This window comes from Schistocerca serialis, chromosome 4 (genome assembly GCF_023864345.2).
Source record: "Schistocerca serialis cubense isolate TAMUIC-IGC-003099 chromosome 4, iqSchSeri2.2, whole genome shotgun sequence".
NCBI lineage: Eukaryota > Metazoa > Arthropoda > Insecta > Orthoptera > Acrididae > Schistocerca > Schistocerca serialis.
The window spans coordinates 709,904,519-709,920,948 of record NC_064641.1 but is presented as its reverse complement, the minus strand read 5'-3'; the positions used below and the strand labels follow the sequence as shown (position 1 = coordinate 709,920,948).

The 16,430-nt window shown below is 36.5% G+C and overlaps 1 protein-coding gene across 1 annotated transcript in view; it reads left to right on the top strand.

Annotated features, from left to right (window-relative positions):
* LOC126473229 (bifunctional coenzyme A synthase) overlaps nt 1–2,780 on the top strand; it is a 138,765-nt gene extending 135,985 nt beyond the window's left edge. Inside the window, exon 6 of the mRNA XM_050100143.1 lies at nt 1,657–2,780. Coding sequence (XP_049956100.1) covers nt 1,657–1,860 — 204 coding nt within the window. The 3' untranslated portion in view covers nt 1,861–2,780. The remainder of the gene's footprint in view (nt 1–1,656) is intronic.
* The last annotated feature ends 13,650 nt before the right edge of the window (nt 2,781–16,430 follow it).

The window sequence follows — 16,430 nt, the reverse complement described above, 5'->3', positions numbered from 1 at the left end:
TCATTACATAAAGATATATGCAGAAAATACATTAGTTAATTAGTCAATGAATTTGGAAAGCGGTGTTGGAGGAATTAGGATCAGCTGATCAAACTGCAGCTGAAGAATACAAAAAGCATTTTTGCAGTTTGATTAAACACCATAACTGAACTGCTTGTCAAATCTACAATGCTGAAGAAGCAGCCCTACTTTAGCTTTGTTTGCCTAATTCAACATTCTTTGAAGATCTGAACAGTGTACACAGCAAGGTGGCCTCCATGAGTTCAGGATAGTTGCCTTGGTGTGTGTGTGGGTTTCGAAACACACTTAATGAATAAAGGTACATCAACTATCTGTATTTCAGTTTTTATTTTTGTATGTATTTCAAAGCAAAGGTCCATCATACGAATTTCCTAAATTCACATAAGGCTTTCAGTCATGAACTGGTGAAGCAGTGATACCTGCATTTTGCAAGAATCTGCTTAACTGGTGGCCCATGGTGATAATCCTCTAAGCTCTTTGATTTTCATAGCACATAAATCATCAAAAATGTATGTTTTCATACTTACCAAATGGTACAGAAACACATTATACTAAATACAATAGAATATAGAACAAAAGTCATCTCAGATGCTGGATGGATGCGCCCTAAATTGATCCAGGTACTAAAGGTTTTAAAAGAACACTGGAGTAACAACTTCAGGGCTCTGCAACACACCTCTAAAACTGAAGAGTTTGTAATGAACAAAATAGTGGAAACATATTTCTTTCAGTATTTATATCCACAGGAAAATAAAAATGTCTGAAAACATTAGTATCTAAGCTGTTTGCTGCTACCAAAGCTCTTCTAATCTATTGGAGAATACATTTAAGTCTGTAAATTCCTCCTAAAATTTCTACTCATTGTGGAAAAAGTTGGCTTGCAGTGAAGATAAGATATTCCAGTGTCTACTGTTGAAATAAAAATCAACCTTGGCAAGACGTGTGCCGGGAAACTGATACAAAATACCCAAGTTAAATTCATTCATTATGTTCCATAGAACTCATCATGACAAAGAAGTTTCAGGGATGTAGAACAGTAAAATGTACATGTAAACAGAAGAACAGCAGCTGTTAAAAACTAAATTTGTGCCTTTCATTAACAATAAACTTTCGCTAAGATGTGACTAGCATTGGCGTGAAGACATCACTGTCATTGCAGTGACCAGCAGTGGGATGTTGAATTCCACTATACAGTAGTCAGTTGCTTAATAATAATAATAATAATAATAATAGAGAACAACTCTGTTAAATGCTGATGTATTTTTTAAAGATGAGATTTGTCTTGAAAACATTTTACGAATTATTATTGCCATGAGACTATGTTCATAAAGCTTCAGAGTCTGAGAGTGTTTAGGTACTAGGGATCACTGTAGAGCTGAAAATTTAATGATACGTCTACATGTACGTTGAGCAGTGGACAAGTACATTTAAAAGTAAGACTGCTGGAGGTTACTTAGATATAGGGTAAGGTCCCAACACCTTCTCTAAGTGGTGTGTAGCAAGATACCCTAATTAATGTTCTTATTCCATTTAGAACAGTCCATTGTTTGATTTCAACTGCATATTGAAATGCAGAAAGTGAAAGAGGGTTTGTTTAACTCGTATAAAATAATTCTTCTGTTTTTCTTGTTCCAGTCTGTGAAGAGATTGCAGTCACGCAATAATTTAAGTGAATCTGATGCCAAGGCCAGGCTCAGTAACCAGACAGCCAACACAGAACTGGTTGAAAAGTCAAACGTTGTTTTCTGTACATTATGGAGTCCTGAATTTACCCAGGTTCAGGTTAATAAAGCATGGACTCAGTTACAACAATTCCTGCATGGAGACGCTAAACAATGAAATAGATTAGAAAACACTGTAGGGTTGATATTTTATCTTAGAATGTGGGTACACAAATAGTTCATGAACATAGATTTTTTATTGTATGTTGAAGGCAGCGTATTACCAGACAGCAATTTTTTTGCGACGTGCTATATAGTGGCAGTTATCATCCAGTTGAGTTTGATGGAACATTCCTTTGTTAATGGGTTATTAGAGTTTTGCATACTCCTTGCAACAGTGTTGTATATGTTTTGATTTTTTGTGAATGGAAATATGTACATAATGATCTCAGATCCACACATTTATTTTGCATGACATTGCATGAAGTAGCCATGGAATTTTCCCACATCAGTTACAGTTATATGGACATGCAATACAACGTAAAACCGTATTCCATTCACTCTGAATTTTCCTTTTACTTTTAAAAGAAATATAATGTTTTATGCTGAAACTGATTTTGTGTTAAGTCTCCTTTCTCTATCGCTTAAGAGGTCTTTATTCAATTTTTTTCATTCAGAACTGTTTTAATAAAGTTATAAACTTTTAAGCCTGTTACTATAGCAGTGTCTTTACAATTTATAGGGTGCTCGGTATATCCGTATCACTTATTTATGTACAGTATAAATTCTATTTTACACAGTCCACATCAGTGTCACCAAAGAACGTTTATTGTTGAATATGTGTTTCTTGAGCTAGATTTTTAATTGAGCACAACTTTATTGTATTTTCCAATTGTTGCTATATTGTACAATGTATATGCATGCCAGTGTTCATAATTGTTAAGATTTGAAGAAAATTGCCTACTTTAACCCAAAACACACAGAAAATGTTTGTACTTATTATTTTGTTGTCGAGAACTGATACATACATTTAATGGATCTTTTATACAGTGACTATTTCGGAACCATGTCAACATTGCAGTGAATACTGTATCATCATTTGTAACATGTGAAAATTTTTCTGTTGCAGAAATAAATATTTTATACATGTTATAAAACAGTTTTATTCCTTTTTCAGCTGTTATGCAAACTTTTTTTTTTCCACAGTTTAGGACTTATGATGTACTCATGCTGTAAATGAGTCTAAAAGTGTTAAGCAGTGCACTCTGAGTAGGAAAATCATTTTAGTTTTTACAGCTGTTAGACACTGGACTCATGTTCTGGAGGATATGGTTCAAATGACAAAGCTATATCCAGTTTTAAGTTTTCCATTATTTCCTCCTTCAGGAGTGTATGAGAGATTGGCTTAGGTAAACAGAGCCTGCTTCTTTTATAATGACCACATTGTTAAATCCTAATCTTCATTCATTCATTCATTCCTCCCTTCCATCTGTCATTTTGTGTGTCAGCTTAACGTTTTCTCTCTTCCAATTTCTTAAACAAGTGGGATAAATATTTTTGAACAGGTCTCCCTTATAGTGCAGCTACACTTAAAATAATTATGAAGAATTCTGTTTGAAAGCAGCAGTGAAGTTCTGGTTGTTGAAATGAAGAACTATGTAACATCTGGGTACTGTATTTTACTGACTATAAGACATTACGGACTACAAGGTGCATTTCAGTTTCTAAACAATTTTTTTAAATAACGTTTTTACCAATTTTATTATTAGATTGCAAAGTCAGAGTTAAAAAAAATATTCTTTGTTTTGTGTCCATATAACTGACCTTTAAAATCTCAGAAAATTGTTATCTGAACTGTCGTCGTCGTCGTCTTCTTCTTCTTCTTCTTCTTCTTCTTCTTCATCATCATTGTCCTCGTCATATATAAGATGGTCTTCACTGCCATTGAGTGTGTTACTTATGTCGCACATCTTGAAAAATTTAACAAAAACGTCTTCTTTCACTCTAGACCACAACTATTTTGTCCACTGACACACTTGGTAGAGTTAGGGAATTTTGAAGCTCGCTTCAGCATGAATTCATGTTGGGTTTCATCTATCGTTCATTTGTTTCATTCCTCTCATATACGCTTTAAGTGGTTTATTTATCGAGACAGAGACAATTGTGGTGTAGGTGCTCCCAGAATAACAGAAAGCTCTGTATTTCCCTGTCTCGGTTTCTCTTCCACAGACTTTTTCAAATGACTACTAAACTGATCTAGCACAAGAAGAGAACACTTCTTCAATAAAGCACATTTCCTTCTCTCCCACACACTGTTAACACAAGAAGAGAACTCTTCTTCAATAAAGCACGTTTCCTTCTCTACACACTCTGTTAATCAGTAATTTCATACCAGCCTTATCCATCCACCCCTCGTCTTGTAAGTGGGCACCACCTGGCGGTATTTCAGAAGTTTTTGGCATTGTTTTGTGCCAGAAAATAATCATTGGATTAAGTTTACTGCTGTCAGCACAACATGAAAGGACGACAGTCCAGTGCATTTCTTCATGTCCACTTGTTTTTATATTTAGTTTTAGCCCCTTTCATGGAAACCATGTGTTACTCGGCACATTGGATGTGTGAGTAGTTTCATTCACATTCGCTATTTGGCTTAGTTCCACACTGGTTTTCTCTCAATGTTGAATAATAACGCTATGCATCATACTATTGTGGAATTTTCTGAGATATTTTGGTTCGCGTGCTAAGCCCATGATTCTTCATAAATCTGTAGCACACTCCAACTCCAACCTTAAAGTCTGTTAAGTTCCACTGTAGCACTAGCCTACAAGCATGTATTTGAATCCTTTTTGTATTAATTCCAGTGCCACTTTGACAGTGTCCTTGAATCCATTTTGATATACGTCAGCTTCTGATTTTGACCATTTTGTATCCAGTCCTCTATTTACACATTTAGTTTTAATTTTTTCAGTTCTTCTTCACTAGCTTGCCAATTGCGAATGTTTTTTTCTGTTGGTGGAGGGCCAAAATGCCACTCAGGTGCTCTGTTTCCATGTTCCTCTGCATCTGCTATTACTTTCAATTTATAGCTCTCATCATATGAAGACCTTTTGTTTTTTTTTTTTCATTATGAAAGTAGCTACAGACAAATATTGTACTGTTACCGATAACGCAAATAACTTTCAATTAAAGTTCACTTGTGCTGTAGACTGCAATGGCACATCATAGGCTAGACAGTATTCAGAGTTTGTTTATAACGGGGCAGTAGGGGACAGTGTTAGCAAGTGTGTGAATCCCCGCGACTCATGTTCGTCACATCAGTGCACTCCTGCTGCAAGTTGAATCCAATGTTCTCAAAAAGAGATAGGTTTCCTGTGGCATCGGATATATGGCCATTTTTAAGACTGGCAGGAATTTTAAATCAAACCCGGGAGGCACTTTTTCAAAGAAATAAGTGCTTCTTATAATCCTTAAAATAGATTCACATTGTTACCTAGATTTACACTCAAAAATTTATATTGCAGAGGGTCTGTGTGAGAATTGCCGTATGTGGTTTGTCCTATTCAGGTGTCATACAGAGAGACTATCATCATCATTTATTGCATTAACGAGCTCTTAAGGCCTATAGCAGAAAAGAAAAACAAAACCACACTACAGAAGGAAAATAGAAAAAGAGCACATTAAAAAATTATATAGGAACACATTACAAAAAGCACAATAAAAAAGCAAAGTCAGTCATCAGCCAAAATGGATGAGATACCTGCTGCAGATGGTAGTCCGTCATTCCTGGTCTCTAGCTTCATCTTCCACCGCTGTCAGCTCCACTTGTTTAAGGATTGTAAGTAACTGTTTCTTTCATCACATCCTTGGATAACCCCTTGGGCATTTTCCAGCAGGTTGAGAATGGAGGATTCACAGGAGGATTCATGAGCCTGAAAGATGTGGTCAAACCACTATAGCCTCTTCTGCCCTCACATTTGGCCAATGTGTGGCTTTTCAAACTGCTGCTACAGGTGTTCTTTCATTATTTGTTCCCATTTACCTTCCATGGTATTGCAGACAGATCCAGGAAGAAATTTTCACACTTCAGCAGTGTGTGCACTAATATGAAACCACCCAGCAGATTAAAACTGTGTATCATACCAAGGCTTGAACTCGGGGCCTGTGCCTTCTGTGGGCAGAAAGATTCACATCAGGGCACACTCTGCTGCAGAGGGAAAATTTCATTCTGGAAGCACCCCCTCAGGTTGCAGCTAAGCCATGTCTCCGCAACACCCTTTCTTCCAGAAGTGCTAGTGTTGCAAGTTTTGCAGGATAGCTTCTGTGAAGTTTGGAAAGTAGGAGATGTACTGGCAGAAGTAAAGCTGTGAGGATGGCTGTGTGTTGTACTTTGATAGCTCAGTCAGTAGGACGTTGTTCGCAAAAGGCAAAGGTCCCGATTTCTAGTCTCGGTCTGGCATACATTTTTAACTACCAGGAACTTTTAGATCCACATATCTTTTGAAATACCTTTCTTTGAAGCCACAAATTGCTTCTTCAGTTGTTGCTGATGTCACCCAGGTTACGTAACCATGCAAAAGTACCAATACTAGTGTCATGTACAGCTGAATCTTATTCATCTCTGATATGAAACACAACTTGAATAAATTGTTCAGACTAAAGAACATGTTATTAGCGATAATTATTCTTTGAAGCACTACTTCGTCATTTCACTTCTATTAGTCATTATGGATCCTAGGTACTTTAATTCCTGTTCTTGTTCGAAAGTATGCTCATCAACAACAATGGAGGAGAGCTGTGTGGCATGATAAGAGATATTTTGCTTTAGCTTTATTCACCATCAGCTCACTTTTCTTCAGACTGTGGAAAAATTGGGCAGTATCAGCACGTACTTGCTCCATGGTGTCGCCAATAGTCACATCATCATCATCAGCAAATGTATGCTACCACCTTCTCCGATTCGACAGGTTTCTCTGCTTACTAGCAGCATTATAAAGACTTTATAACCAATTTTCAAGTAATGGAATGCCTAAGAAGTTGGATATTTGGGTAGCACCACCTTTCTTGAGGATGGGGCAAATAATTGTTCCCTTCCATACTTCAGGACTTTCTGCTGTCCCAATGGTAGATATTAACAGCTTCAATGCATCCATGAGTATTTCACCTTACAAGTGGAGCATCTAATCTGTGGTACTGATTTCTTCCTCTGATGTTTCAGGGCCTTCCACTCTATCAAATTGTGCCTGCATCTGAGTTGTCACTGCTGTTGGAATGTCATGATTCAGTAAGTCCTCAAAATGTTCTTAAATAGGTTTGCCTGGTCTGATGGTGGCACTACATCGCCAGTCTCACTCATTAGATCTAAAGTTCATTGTCGGTAGACACCTCAGACACATCTTGAAACCTGGAAAAAGGAATGTTTTGGTTTTTGTTTGTAGACTGCTGTCTACAGACTATTATGATGATTGTTTCTTCTTCCTTACAAGATGATCTGTGTTACACCTCACTTTACAAGCAGCTATCCTTGCATTGTCCCAAAGTTGTTTTAACCATTTTAGCATGTTCACTGCATGGTCATGCAAGGAAAGAGAGAACTAATGTTCCACGCATAGCCATATAGCCCTCAGTTCACAATTTTATTACTTGCCTCTTTTACAATTTTCTATTGTCATCTCTACTACACAATTTATAATATCATCTTATTGTGTATCACTTTGCAAAATCTTTCCAAGGTAAGTGACCAATATGCTTTAAAGCAGTAGTTGATCATTTATGCTGTGTTCAGTTATTGCAGAATTTTTCATCTAGATTGTATTTGGTTTTAAGTTCTTCCACCAGTCTCAATATGTTAAAAATAGATTTTGCAAATCTTACCTATTCATAAGTGTCTCCACTGTCAGTTGTAGCAAATAATAACTTTGTAAGTTAATTGTATAGAAAGGGTTCTAAAAGATTTTTGCGATTTAAGAGGCTGTTCAGATATTTGCCATTTACTTCAAAGCAGTTACCTTAAAGCTCCACAAGCATAGGTGTTGTCCACCTGGGACATAATAAACTGAAAATGGCAGTCATGAATTCCTTGTTGTCTTCAAACTATTGACAAATGGGAATGTTTAACCTAATCCTTGGTATAGGCCACAGTATGTGGATGTTCACTGCTGTGGAGACCTAACCCAGACAATATAAGTGTTTCTGAAAGGCAATTATGTAATTAATGGTGCATCCAAACTGAGGAAATTCACCAGTCATCACACCAATTGTCACTTAGAGTGCAATTTTGGTGTACTTACTCTAAAATTTTAGTGGCCTGGCTACTGGGCCTGCCAAGTTGCTCTTCACCGTGTATACTTGTGCATTTACTTTCAATATCTTGACACTGTGTAGTGAAACTAAAATGCTGCTGCTTGTTTCATAGGCCTCTTGCTAATGATCTTCAGTCCATAGAAGTAATGAAGCTGCAAATATCTTGGTGGCCATCAGAAAGTTTCCTTCACTAATGCAACATTTCAGCAGTTTAAATTGTACCGATTAACACTTTAATTTGTACAGTTCATATTTACCTAAAATTGACAGTCTGTACTAACCACTGTCGTGTGGTAATTTATGAAGAGAACCATACACTGTTAGGCCAGTTCCTAATGAAACCGTGTTCAACAATCAATGATGTCAATGACAGTAACTTTCCACAGTACTTATTGATCCCATCATGGTTCAGTCAAACTACTCATTAATTTAGATTACAGATACCACGCAAAAGTTTTTTGCATATGTCAGCACGTGTGATTTTACTTTCAGAACATGCATTATTATGGCTCAGGTTAACACCAACAGTTTGTCCGACATCGATCTTGCTAGTCAACACACAAACCACAAACACAATTTTGGGTGAAGTCAGACTGCTTATAGATGGGTATAAGAACAAACTGTTATTCTGAAAACTACCTTACACTTACAAAATCAGCTATGTTGGATTTTTCTGATTTAATTGAACTGCAAGAACTAATGATTTTGGCTTATATAAAATGTAGCTGGTCAGAAATTTAAAAAAATACATGGACGCTATTTTCTTACAAAATAGGAACCCCATTGTTCACATGTATGAGCACCATAATGCAAATTACGATAAATTACATGAAATTATTAATTACTGAATTAATTAACCAATGCTGTACTTCATCTTGTATAGGAAAATGAAAGTAACCTAGGTAGGTAGTCAAAGTTCAGAATCTAACAGTAGTTCTGACAAAATCTGGGCTGGAAAATTGCAGTGACTTTCAACTTAATTTTAATTATTTTGATGGGTAATAAGTTTTAGATAATTTAAAATACATTACAGGAAAGTGATTGCTTTCAAATGGTGTAGGCCGCTTTTCTCAAATATACTGATTAGTTAATTGTATTTTCTAGTTAGGAGTTCCCTAATGAAAAGTAGTTATGCCAATGAAACTGGAACAATCAAAATAAGAATCTTAATAATAAAGTCCATTGAAATAAGTCTAAATAAGAACTTGAGATTTTATGTAAGTTTTACTTACCAATAGTATTGAAAGTAAGGTAAAAATTAGCAGAAAAATGGATGAGAAGAATCCAATTACTGTCACTCCTGTTGTCTAGTATTTCCTTCACTCATTACTTTATCTCCCAAAACTAGGCATTATTCTAGATGAATTCAGCCACTGTACGCACAAATCAAAGTGCAGCATGTGCTTTCAAACTTCATAGCCATTGCTGTTTTGTTTGCACCCGCAGTGAAATGACTACTGACTCAAATTAGTAACTTCTGAGGCCTTGCGATTAGTCAATAGATGGCACTACATTTCTTCCCGTTTGCTGCTCTTCTCTCATCACTCAGCAAACATTTAGAATACACTGTCTTAGTTTAGCATTCTGAAGTAATATTTCATGGGGGAATAAAAGAAACTGATATAACTTAACCATTAAAATGCTCACAACATTACCATGCAAACAGCTAACAGGTTTGCTATTTCCAACATGCTCATTCCTAAGCACCAGGCCATAACAATCTGCCCATTGTGAAAGTTACTTATGTTAATAGATTTCTCAGCTGCCAATATTTCAATTATTAGCAAAGATGACCTTCACTCACATATTTGTAGATTGGCAGAAGTTCATGAGATGATGATGCAATTCTTATGGCACTGATGAATTCATGAAGACTGTTATAATTTAATCACAGCTTTGCAGTGTAAAAATAATTTATCTGTTATGGGTATCACAGCCACAGTAAGTTGGAGGAGCTCTTTGAGGATAGTCATCATGACTATCAGTGTTTTATTTTAAGTCCTGATAGCTTTCGGACAAGTGTCTGTTACCTTGTGACAATCACCTATTACTGCAAGTAACTACATATTACTTAATGTTGCACTCAAAAGTGAAACATAAAACGAGCCTACGTTCAGCAGGTTGCAATTAATCATACAAAATGGTATGATATAGGCACATTTATATTTAAAATATTATGGCAGCCATAAACAGGGATCAACTAGCAAATTGTTGTCGACGTACTGGCATCAAAAAATTCCATCTCTTTAAGTTTCTTTTACTATAAGAATTAGGCCGAATTATGTGTTTAAATTGTGAAATTAACATATATAGTTACGCAAACAATACTTTTGACAAAACTGTTAATTACTTGGGAATTAATTAATGGCTAGCTTTGCTAACATGTTTTCGAACAGAGCCAAATAGATACTTTCAGATTACTACTATTTCGTCTTCCAAATGTTTATAATTAGTACAGAATTTATATTTGTTTATAAGTCAACTATAAAGTTACGTTGTGATGTAATTACTGATTGCACTCAATACCAAAAGATACTAACTAGGAATAGTCGAAATAAATTAGAGAATCAGTAACATACGTAAAACTAAGCACAAATTGGATCTGGCATTATATTCGTTAAAACTGAGGGCAAACCTTTCTGTTTTATAAAAATGCAGATTCTATTTTATAAAAATGCAGATTCTATTCATGTATGTTAATGGTAATTAGTTAAAAGTGAAAAAATGAATTTTAGGAGGCAGATGGCAAAATAAGAGGGGAAGTAAAAATATACCAGCTTGCTTCGTCACATCACCCCCTCATTGGATTGAGTAGATAGCTCACTGGCCAATTCAATGACTGCAAGTGACCCCAGACAGTGGGCTAAAAATCAACACACACAAAATATTACATAGGAAATGTTATCAAAACTACAGTAAACATGTTTTTTTTTTTCTTTTCTTTTCTTCTCTCTCTCTCTCTCTCTCTCTCTCTCTCTCTCTCTCTCTCTCTTTCTTTCTTCTTCTTCTTCTTTTTATGTGAACTGGGCACATGAAAATCTCCTTACAAAATAATTACATTCAGTGTGTTGTTGTCCAATATCACAACATATCTACAACTTATACTTTTAACAAATAATTAGGCATCTTCATCATAAGTGATGTCCTTTTTGGGTAAGTGAAGATTACATTTAAAGATACATATCATTTGTTACAAGTCCTGTCTTGCTTCAAATAATAAATCCTCATGGGCTGCAATAGACAGAAAATTTCACTTGCTCAATGTTCAGTATTTTTCACAAACACTTTCACACTTTTTTAATGAGCTTTTTCACATTTTCTCACCAAGTTGCCCATGCCTTAAACAGGTCTACGTGACAGTTAGTAAGGAAATGCACTGTTATCAGTTCCCTTGGAGGTGGTTCTTCTCTGCCACAGTACATGAAAAACTGGGACAAATACCTTACTTTAGTACACTTACTTTTTACTTCTAAATTAAGTCTAAGAAAAATATGCTTAACACTAATGGCAGATGATAGTTATTTCATCATAAATAAATACATTACATACTTCTCATAGCATTATAATAATTAGCACTAAAATTGACTGTAGCACGAAAAGTGTGGACTACTAAAGTTTAAAATCAAGTGCACATTACACTGCCAAAATATTGCTCAAAGTCATAACTGTCTGAAACTGGTTAAACTTGAAAAATTTGGGTCTCTTCTTCCATTTGCAAAATAGCAAAAACTCAATATGTGCATTACCTCTAGAAAAAAAAACTCGAAGATGTGCAATAGCATAAATTTACTTATTATTATGTTATGAAAAAAGAATAGAGTCACCATCACATAACTTAGTTACTATTCAAATCAAGAATAAGGGGATGGAAGTTGTATCAAATCATTGCCCTATTTCTCCACTCTGAGTATTACTCTCATTGAAACAGTAAATTAAATCCTCACGAAATGTTACCAAATGGTTGACCTGTCCGAAATATTTACACCAGTCTAGCACCACAGTTATCAGTTAATCAGTAAAATTACTGTTCTTCGTTTCAGTATTACCACTTTATGCTCCTAATTTCTCAGAACATAAATAGAAGTTTTCAGATAATCTATTGATCCTAAAATACTGGTGTTTCTGTTAAGCTCTTATTCCCAGCTGCAGTGTCATGAATTGTACAATATACCCAGTACCCAATGGTGCCTTGTTCACAATTAGATCATCGTTACAGTTACACCACATTTGTTTGTATACAGTTATCTTTTGCATTAATCATATCTGTCATCACCATTATTTCACTTGCATTTCTTACCTTGTCAGCCAGTAGAGTGCATTCTCAAAAACAATATCCCTACTGCAGAGATAGGCTCCCTAACCATTTTATTATTGCTTCATTATCTAATAAATACACACCTGCTCTGCTTATCTAATGAAATATTGACTCTACTGAGAAACACCCCACAGTAACTGATCCTTATGCTAAGGCAAACTTAACTCTCATTACTGATCAGACAAAATTATCTCTTCGCAAAACTATTATTTGTAACCATCAAATTGCTTGAGATTCTTGCCTGAAGGGGTATACATACAGGTCTGGCTAATACATCCCACACACATTACTCCAGGTAACTATGTTTAAAGTTAGAATTCCTTAATGTTAGAAAAGGCTGTACCACAACACACTTCTATAGGTAGATGGCTATCTCCATATACTAACTGCTCTAAACACAAACACTTCTATTATACCACAATTAATATTAAGATCTAGTATTCAAGATTATTTATATTTCATATTGCCTCTCTTGCTGCACCAAATCACATTAATTTCACACATGAGCTGATTACTTCAGATGTTAATTATCCTCCACTTACACTGACACCTTTCATTTTCTATTTACCTTACCTCTTTGTAAAGTATCCTACTGTACAAAATCACATGAAAGTAGAAGACAGACTGTTCCTGATTCACTTATAAAATACACATAGGATAGGAGAAGAGTTTGACTGCCTCAAAACATGAAAAATGAGACAGACAGCTGGGGTAAGCACTATCACCACATAATGAATCCAACACAGAATGTTGAACCCTCTACTTGATAATTGCGCAAGAAATTAGTTCCAAATATTACATCAAAGCTGAAATTTTGAATCACCAACAAATTGCACCCCAACAGCTGTCCTGCCAATTCCACAGTTAATATTACCTCTTGTTTCACACTCTTTGATAGCTTACCAGTAGCACCAATAATTTTTATTCCAGAAACATGCATCACTACTATACCCTCAGAGTTATTAATAGATTCTGTGAAATGCCAGACAAGTCACTACCACTGTCTAGTAAACACTTCACATGTATCCCTTGAGCACTTGATGTTATCACAGGATGCCACACTTCCTTTTTACTTACATGTGATCTTCTTCATACAACAAATCTTCATTAATCTTTTCCCTTGAGAAACTATCATCCTGGTAACCAAAATAATTATCAGACACTCGTCACTTTCTCTATGCTTTCGATTTTGTACTTCTCCCACCTTTTTCTCTATTTTAGTCAATTTTGAACCTACATTTTCATTTAATTTTTCCAGTTTTTTCTCTACCACTACTGCACACTTAGTTTCTACCTCAGTTTCTAAATCATTTTTTATCTGATCAATTTGGTTCTCAAGTTTAACGCTATTTTCAGCACATTGTTTCTTGGAAACCTCCAGCTTCGTACTATCGTCATCACAAAGCTTCTTCCTCTTTTCCACACATTTACGACTCAATGTTAATTTCTCATTAGTATTATCACAATCTTTAACTACCGCATCAAACTTCTTATTTAATTCTGAAAGACTAGCGCTAACTACCTGACTCCTTTTTAATTTCTTTCTTCAGTTCATTCTTTAAGCTAGTCATGTCATCTTTCATATTACTTTCCATACTATTCAAACTACTCATAATTTGCATTAACATTGCTACTACTTTTCCATCTGCCATAAACTTTTGCCCTTGCTGATTTTCGCTACTAGATTCCTCCTCCTTAACCTTAAAGATTTCATCCACTTCAGTACTGTTTTCATCCATTTCGCTCTTTACAATAGGACTTTCGTCCCCATCCTTCAAAGTTACATCCATGTCTGATTTATCACTACAATCGTCTACAGAACCATTCCCAGTTAGGTCTTTCTGTTCACTTAAAAACTTAACCTCTACAGCTTTGTTCTCTGTCACACTGTCTTGTTCGTTAAAGTCACTCATCATGTATCACTTAATAGAAAACAGCTTTTCCTATGAAGTTACCTTTTTCTCATTCACTCTTCTTTTGCTCCTCTGCTGCTGCTGTTGTGATTGTAATCCTGGTCCATTGTCTGCACGGCTGCGGCAAGTTGTAATTCTCTCGGCGAGGTGTCTTGTTTATCTCAGTCAGCTGTGTCCATGCTGATTGGCTGCTCCCGTACTCAGAAGCTGCTTCCATAGAATCCTCTTGCTTGATTGGCTGCTGCACCTTCTTTGTTATGAAACCCCAACACTGATTGGCTGTATCATCTCTACCATTTAAAACTGTACTGTAAACCACTCGATTTCACACTTCACTGTCAAATTTCGTGAGTTCTGGTTCATTGTGCTCACATACAATAATCCTAATATCAGGGCACCATATGTAGCAACACTCGCCCGCTTTATTTCTTCATTGATCGTTTGTTGTTCTCAGTGTCAACATATTGGCTGAAAAATTACAGGGTGAGAGTGCAACTACTGTCTACTGAAAATGATGTGGCTGACAGAGGCACAGTTGTGTTTCACAGCAGTTTACTTTCACTTTTCAGAACCCCTCATATACACATTTAATATGGCCAGTGCACTATTGTTCTAACTTCCCATAAGCCTCATTAATAGTTAGCAGCCGAACATCCACATACTGCTACAATAGTTTCTTACTGAATATCTACCTAAAGTTATTTCTACCTAAATCTACCTAACCACAAAGTTCACAGTTCTTGAAGAATAGAAAGTACATATGGAGCAGACACTGTCATTGTTTTATCATACAACATAAGGCCGCGAACACATTTGGCGTTTTTGTCCAATCGGAATTTTTACCATCACCGCTGTACCAGTAGTAGCATGTAGGATGGTATTACAACATACACATTGTGTGGAAAACTGGATGATCAGATTATTTAATGCCGACGGCAGCAATGCAGCTACCCACTGCCACTACAGTCAATGAATTTTTTACCGTCTCCGCTGAAGGGGTGGCCTACGTGACTAAATGCGCGGCTACTCACTCATCGTCCAGTCTGCCACCAACCGCTGTTGTGTACGCGTTGAGAGTGGTGTAGTGATGTGATTTAATCATGGCCAAAGTGGTTGTAATTGACAATGAGTTATTAACTCATTTTGTACATCTACATCTACATTTATACTCCGCAAGCCACCCAACGGTGTGTGGCGGAGGGCACTTTACGTGCCACTGTCATTACCTCCCTTTCCTGTTCCAGTCGCGTATGGTTTGCGGGAAGAACGACTGTCTGAAAGCCTCCGTGCGCGCTCTAATCTCTCTAATTTTACATTCGTGATCTCCTCGGGAGGTATAAGTAGGGGGAAGCAATATATTCGATACCTCATCCAGAAACGCACCCTCTCGAAACCTGGCGAGCAAGCTACACCGCGATGCAGAGCGCCTCTCTTGCAGAGTTTGCCACTTGAGCTTATTAAACATCTCCGTAACGCTATCACGGTTACCAAATAACCCTGTGACGAAACGCGCCGCTCTTCTTTGGATCTTCCGTATCTCCTCCATCAAACCGATCTGGTACGGATCCCACACTGATGAGCAGTACTCAAGTATAGGTCGAATGAGTGTTTTGTAAGCCACCTCCTTTGTTGATGGACTACATTTTCTAAGCACTCTCCCAATGAATCTCAACCTGGTACCCGCCTTACCAACAATTAATTTTATATGATCATTCCACTTCAAATCGTTCTGCACGCATACTCCCAGATATTTTACAGAAGTAACTGCTACCAGTGTTTGTTCCGCTATCATATAATCATACAATAAAGGATCCTTCTTTCTATGTATTCGCAATACATTACATTTGTCTATGTTAAGGGACAGTTGCCACTCCCTGCACCAAGTACCTATCCGCTGCAAATCTTCCTGCATTTCGCTACAATTTTCTAATGCTGCAACTTCTCTGTATACTACAGCATCATCCACGAAAAGCCGCATGGAACTTCCGACACTATGTACTAGGTCATTTATATATATTGTGAAAAGCAATGGTCCCATAACACTCCCCTGTGGCATGCCAGAGGTTACTTTAACGTCTGTAGACGTCTCTCCATTGATAACAACATGCTGTGTTCTGTTTGCTAAAAACCCTTCAATCCAGCCAAACAGCTGGTCTGATATTCCGTAGGCTCTTACTTTGTTTATCAGGCGACAGTGCGGAACTGTATCGAACGCCTTCC